Source organism: Mobula birostris, chromosome 1 (assembly GCF_030028105.1).
Source record: "Mobula birostris isolate sMobBir1 chromosome 1, sMobBir1.hap1, whole genome shotgun sequence".
Classification (NCBI taxonomy): domain Eukaryota; kingdom Metazoa; phylum Chordata; class Chondrichthyes; order Myliobatiformes; family Myliobatidae; genus Mobula; species Mobula birostris.
The window spans coordinates 203,953,189-203,960,387 of NC_092370.1; the positions used below are offsets into that span (position 1 = coordinate 203,953,189).

General features: G+C 38.0%; 1 protein-coding gene across 2 annotated transcripts in view; it reads left to right on the forward strand.

The window, feature by feature from the left end:
• The window catches only part of sos2 (son of sevenless homolog 2 (Drosophila)), a 114,137-nt gene extending 109,209 nt beyond the window's left edge, over positions 1–4,928 (forward strand). For both annotated transcript variants that reach the window (XM_072269379.1, XM_072269389.1), the window contains 2 exons: positions 639–742; positions 3,109–4,928. In XM_072269379.1, coding sequence (XP_072125480.1) covers positions 639–742; positions 3,109–3,591 — 587 coding nt within the window. In that variant the 3' untranslated portion in view covers positions 3,592–4,928. The remainder of the gene's footprint in view (positions 1–638; positions 743–3,108) is intronic.
• The last annotated feature ends 2,271 nt before the right edge of the window (positions 4,929–7,199 follow it).

Consider the following 7,199-nt stretch of genomic DNA (forward strand, 5'->3'; position numbering starts at 1 on the left):
TTTAATTGCCTAGCTCTATGCTCTAGTATTCCCACATATAAACACTCTCAGAAGACGAGCTGGGTTTCTCAGTAAATTATTTCTTGCTATAAACACTTGAGATTCTATTGCTTCTAGTTACTGCTTCAGTAATAGTTTTTGGTATGATTTTCTGTAAAGCACCTTGCGATAATTTTTCCCAAGTTGAGGATGCCACAGTGCCACAGAAGTAAGCACTGCTGCTTCACTGCTCCAGGGCCCATTTTCCTTCTCGCCTTTGGTTACCATCTGTGTTCAGTTGTTACGTTCTGATCTCTGTGACTGCATGAGTTTTGTCTCCTACTGCAAAGGCTTGCTAGTAGGCTAATTAGTGTAAATTATCCCTTTTTATATGTAGACGGTAGTAATCAAATTGGGGTGTGGGGTGTGCAGGAGTGGAGAAGAGGAAATAAATTAAGGGGCTACAGAAAATGGGTGAGAGGGCATGGGACTAATGGAGTTGCTCTGAGAGCTGGCATGGATTTGATTAGCCAATTGGCACTGTAGTAAGCAAGTTTTTGATAAAAGGGACTTTATAAATACAAGTTACTAATAGGTTATGCTGGGCATAAATGATGCATTTTTAAAAAACGATTTCCCTTTTAATATTTACTTTCTAGAATCTCACTCCATTTCAAGTCTTCATAGGCCAAGTGAAGATTTACCTGCACCACCTCCTGTTCCTCAGCGAAGGAAACCTGATGTAGATGTGGCAAATATTAAGGTAAAGGAAATGTATGTTACAATCTGAGTTTGTGCTCTGGTTTCACTTTTGAACAAGCCTCCTGATCTCCCTAGATTTCTGTAATCATTCACCTTTTATTCATAGTGCTCCTTTGTGGCATCCATCACGTGCTCAGATATTTCTCCTTCACAGAATTGTGGCTATATGTGGCATCATGCTTGGGAATACACTGGGCAGAGTGGTGGACTTGTGGAGGGATTCCATAGATTGTGGATGCAAGAAATGAATTTTACAGCCTGTCAAATGACCAGCCTATTAAATCTAGATACAAGCGAAATGGGGTTGAGTTGTCTTCAGTGCTGATCCCAGATGTCATGGATAATTATTCATCATGAATCATTTTCGGAGTAGGGAGAGAAACTAATTTAAAATACTGAGTAAAAAGATTCAAAGGGATGTGAAATATATTAGGCAGAGAGTAGTAAATGTTTTAAAAATATAATCGATGCCTGTCTCAGTTGTAAAAATAGAGTCATTCAGGACTTTATAAAGAAATGGATGACTATTTGAGGAAATGTAATTTGGAGGGCTGTGAGGAAGGAGTGGTTCATAGGACTGAAGAGATTGCTGTAGTTTCAGACCTGATGGGCTGAATGCCCCTTTCTGTTGAGTAACAATAATTCACATAGCTTCATCCTTAAGGCCATTTGACCCACCAACTCCATGTGGACTTGTGGACATCTGTCCATTTTAATCACATCTTTTTGCATTTGGCCCATAGCCTTATAAGCTCTAGGCAATTCAAGTATATGTCTAGACACTTCTTAAATGCAGTAGGCCACTCTGCTTCCACCACTCAGGGATTGTATTCCAGGTTCCCTGCCCCATTCCAACATTTTGGTCAGTGGCCTTCTCTGCTACTATGATGAGGTCACTCAGGTTGGAGGAGCAACACCTCATATTCCGTATGACTAGACTCCAACTTGAAGGCATGAACATCGATTTCTCTAACTTCAGGTAATTTCTCCTGCACTTTTTCAATTCCTCGTTCTGGCTTTCCTCTAACCCCTTATCTTCTCCTCACTTACCCATCACTTCTAGCTGGTGCTCTTCTTTCCCTTTCTCCCATGATCCACTCTCCTCTCCTATCAGATTCCTCCTCCTTCAGTCCTTTACCTCTTCTGCCTATCACCTGCCAGCTTGTACTCACTCCTTCCTCTCTTTCCACCATGTTTTGGCTTCTTCCCCTTTCTTTCTGGTCCTGATAAAGGGTCTCTGCCTGAAATGTTTACAGTTTTTTCCTCTCCTCTCCCTGAGCTGCTGAGTTCCTTCAGCATTTTGTTTGTTCATCTGGATTTCCAGCATCTGTAGAATCTCTTGTGTTTATTGTATTCCAGGTACTGGCCATTCAGTGGGTGGAAAAATCCTCCCTAGGATCGTCTAAAATCTCTCGACCCGTACCCTAAATTATATGCTGTCATTTTAATTACCTCTGGCATGGGAAAAAGTTTCCTGAGGTCTTCCTTTGTATATACTCATCATAATTTTATATACCTCAGTTATCTCAGCAATTTCCCACCTTAATCTCCTCTGCTCAGGGGAGAAAAGACCCCAGACCCTCCGGTCTCACTTCGAACTGAAATGCTCCAGTTTTTTTCTGCTCTTGGTATCTGGTATTTGACTCTTGTAACCACTCCACTAACAGAGTCCAATAAACTCAAGTGTATGAGGACTAGAAATTGAGAGCACCTAAACAATAAAGTTTAGAGATACCAAGACTTGGATAAGGATCTCAGCAGTACGTGTAGTGTGAGTGACTATGGGTGGTGTTAGGAAGGTAGAAGTTGGTTGTCCTTCAGGTTTTCCCACTGATTTGCTTCCTTAACACCATCATTCTATCACCGTATGTCATAGAGCATTATATACAACTTCCCTACCATGATGTGAATGTGCTTCCTAAACTCCTACACAATATTCTGCAATATTTCAAAGCCTTAACCAATCCTTCACTCATGTTCCCATGTAATAGTAGTTTTGGGATGTTGTAATAAAAGTACGATGTCTAAACAAGTGGTTTTCATTTCGCATGTATTCAGGCTGGATAAGTTTTTGATGTTGAAAGAAAAATTCATTTGCAAATTGGACTATTAAATAAAACATTATTTGTATCTGTTTTTTTAAAAAATGCTTTTGTATTGATTTCTGCTTGGATCAAGATATAGTTCTGTATGATTTGCAAAAGAACTTATGATTAAATATGGTAATTGCATGAAGTGAATGACTATGGAACTAAGAAGTTACCTTTGGAGTCCTTGTCGTCTGATGTTACTTTCTATCATTTCAGTATAACTTTTAATATTTCATTGTTAAAAGTGCTGATACGAATTCCATTTCTTTGTTTACAGCTAGGTTCAAGTATTCCAGATAGTCCTCCGGCTATTCCACCACGGCTGCCTCGGATTCCTGTGTTATGTGGCCCTTCTGATGGGTCACCGCATAGTCCACCGCCACCTCCTCCAAGGGATCCACTGCCTGATACACCCCCACCCATACCAACAAGACCTCCAGAGATCTTTATGAATGATCCATTTAATCTTCAGCCACCACCAAAGGGCCGCCTTCATCGGGATCAAGATTGGTACAGAGAATCTAGCTCTAACCTCAATTCCCCTAGTACTCCTCCTCCAACACCCTCTCCTAGGATTATCCGACGTTGTTCTAACCACAGTAACCCTATTTATCCTTCTGCTCCACCTGTACCTCCCAGACAGAACTCTAGTCCACAGCTGCCAAAACTTCCACCAAAGACTTACAAACGAGAATTATCACATCCTCCTTTGCACAGAGGTGGACTGCCATTGCTGGAAAATGCAGAAATTCCTCACTGACACTAAATTTCCTTACCAGCACTGTGGGAAATTAGGCAACTGTATTAAGGCACTGAGGCAAGAAAATGTTTTGCTGTTTTTAAGCTTTTTTTGTCTTCTAATTGTTAGTAGCCACACAGTCAAGGAGACTGTAATTAAGAACCTAATATTGGAGCAAAACTGAATCATCTTGTTCTTTCAGACCACAGCACAGATTACTGTTGTGATCTTCTCTCAGGTGATCAGTAAAATTTTCTTTCCTCAGACTTGCAGTGCCAACATTATTACCTTGAAGTGTAACAAAAGTTTGCATTTGCACTGTACAATTGAATTAAATTATTTGAACTAATCATTGCACTGAGCCAACGAGATAAATCCTTGAGACTTATTTGAGCTCTAGTGGCCTTGTTAAGTGATGGAATTTTACAGACATCAGGAAGATTATAATGCTGATCATTTGTGACCTATTTAGTTGTTAATACAAGCTATACAGGTATTTTACCAATGCAGTGAATATTTGGTGCAGATTACCTAGAAACTGAGTTTATAAAAATTGGCATCTCTTTCAAATTGTTGATTTTGTATCATGTATTCTATTGGTTGGCTGCTCCAAAAATTAGAGAAGAAAATATAACACTAATTTGGAACTTTTGAATGGGAGAAGTTGTCTAACCTCCACTAGAATGTAGGATACTGTAGCCAGTTTGTGAAAAATAAGCAGTAATAACTAATGATAAGAATTTCTTTCACTAATTATTATAAGCATACATGTTTTTCAGATGTGCCTTTTGATTTCATTTGCAGATGAGTAACTTCAATTATCACGTCATCTAAGTACTCAAAAGTGAGAACAAAAATAAGATAGGTGAATGTATGGTTTTGTTTTCATGCTATGTATACAGATAATGACAGCTATTTTATTTAGACTGAAGTGAATTATGTGAGCAGTCTACTACCTGTCTGTAAAATTAGAATCTTAACTGCTGTGGATCAACAAAAACAACAAAAAAATCCTTCTGATGCAAATCTCAGTGCTAAACTGGCTCTGCTGTAGCATTTTGTAAATCTTCTTCAATGAATTTCTTTCAGTATTGTATTTCAACCAGCATACACTTCAAAGCTTTACTAAGAAAAAAATATATAGTAGCTATGACTTAAATTTGCCTACTTGCTATTATACAGGTGGTTTATGAAAAGGTGAAGGAATTTGTTGTTTACTGGTCGTGTTGTAGCTGCTTTATTGAAGTGGCAGTAATGATGGTCTTTTCATGTAATGTTATGTGGCCTTTCAACTGTACTTTGTATCTGTGTTCTTAATAAGATCAATAAATTACCCAGTCTTAATTTTTACTTAAACATTCACAATTGCATGTGTCACCTTTAACAAGATAAATTAGAATGTGAAACCATTTAAAATATTTTGACATGTTAAAATATATCTTCCTCAATTACTTTTACTTATGTGTGTGAGCGATGTAGTTACTTCAATGAAGACAAGGTCTGAAGGAAGTTTTGTTCCACTGAAGTTAAATAGTAGTACTGGTACTCATCTTGCCTACATCTGCAAAAGGTATAGCAAGAAGTTATTCGAGAGTTCCAACAATCATTTTGTTGTTTGCTTTTTAATCTTGAGTCTAAGTAAATAGTATTTAATTCACTTACTATTAAAGCAGTTCATGAAAGGTAAGCAACACACATAAAATGCTGGTGGAATGCAGCAGGCCAGGCAGCATCCTGGCTTGTTGTGTTCCACCAGCATTTTCTGTGTGTTGCTTGAATTTCCGAATTCTGCAGATTTTCTGGCATTTGCTTCATGAAAGGTAAGTGTGGCTGGCAAGACTGGCACTTATTGTCATTACTACTAATCCTAAACCAAAGTAGCACATGTCAGTTGAGAAAAATATCAGACATTGAAATGAAGCTTACACTTACAGTTTTCCTTCAAGACATTTGGTGAATCAGATGGTTTATTAAAACACTAGTGGTTTCATGGTCACTATTTTAATTCCAAATTTATATATTCTGATGCCCCATCTACTAGCATAGTTTTTTGAACTTTTATCTGTAGAGTGATAGTTCATTGCTCTGGATTACTAGTCCAGTTAAATCATCATACTACTATACTACTTGTGACTTTACATTTTTACGTGATTAGACAAAATATTGCAATTATCCTTTGTAGATAGAGGAGGAGTGATTTCAAAATGGATTTTTCTCCTAAGTAGGAGTTACAAGGTATTAAGAAAGGGAAGTCTAGAATACAGGATAAAAAGGGAATTCTGTGTCTGCTAAAGTGGGCTTGAAACTCTTATCTCGAATATCTTTTCAATATTTTAATCTAACTTGATGTAAGTTTTATATTTTTCATTACACATTCTAAGTAAAGAAATAGCAGTGTAAAACCTCGCCTATTGCTGTGATTTGTTTCTTTCGGCAGTATCCATGTAAATCAGTCCAGGCCCAAGTCCAATCAGCATATTGTAATAATAATTTCCCAGGCTCGGAAGCTGTTAAGGCAATGGGTATAACAACACATGAAGCACCTTTTTTGATTGCACGGGAGAATTGTTCCAAACTTATTGGGCTACGTAATAAAATGCCATCAGAATTTCAAAATGTTGGTTTTAAAGAGTATATTGGAGGAGAGAGAAACACCTACAAGAAGGTTCCGTACCAGTGTTCAAGTATATTCATCTGACTTCGCAATCGTTGATGGTATTTCAAAGAAAAATGGTGATGGCCAGGCGGCAAAATTGTAGGAGTTATAGATACGAATATGAGAGAGGATGGTGGGATTTTGTGAGTTTCCACACCTGAGGGTCAAACCTAAGAAGGCATTTAGAAATAAGGCAATATATTTTAACCTTGCCAGACTAAGAGAGCTGTGAAGGCTGTTACTGAATAAATTTGGTACAGAGATCAATAGGTATTTACTGCTGTTTAAGGTAAGTGGTAGGAGATTTGGAGGGAGCATCATTTTATTTCCACCATTGTTTAAATTTAGTATTAACAATCTGAGGGGTATTGGAGATGGGAAATTTCAGTTTTGAAGTATTTGGATGAGCACTTTAAACACCAGAATCAGGTTTAATGTCACTAGCATATGTCATGAAATTTGTTAACTTGGCAGCAGCAGTACAACGATAATATAGAAAAAAGTGAATCATTTGCAGTAGGTATGTATATTAAATAGTTAAATTAAAAATAGTGCAAAAATAATAAAAGTGAGGTAGTGTTTATGGGTTCAATGACCATTCAGGAATTGGATGGAATAGGAATGAAAAGAAACTGTTCCTGAATCACTGAGTGTGTGCCTTCAGGCTTCTGTGCCTCCTTCCTGATGTTAACAATGAGAAGGGGGTACGTCCTGGGTGATGGGAACCCTCAATAATACACGCCGCCTTCCTGAGGCACCGCTCCTTGAAGATGTCTTGGATACTATGGAGGCCGGTACTCAAGATGGAGCTGACTAATTTTACAACTTTCTGAAGGTTCTTTTGACCCTGTGCAGTAGCCCCCCGCCCCCATACTAGACAGTGATGCAGCCTGTCAAAATACTCTCTATGGTACATCTGTTTAAATTTTTGAGTGTTTTAGGTGACAACCCAAAACTCAAACTCCTATTGAAA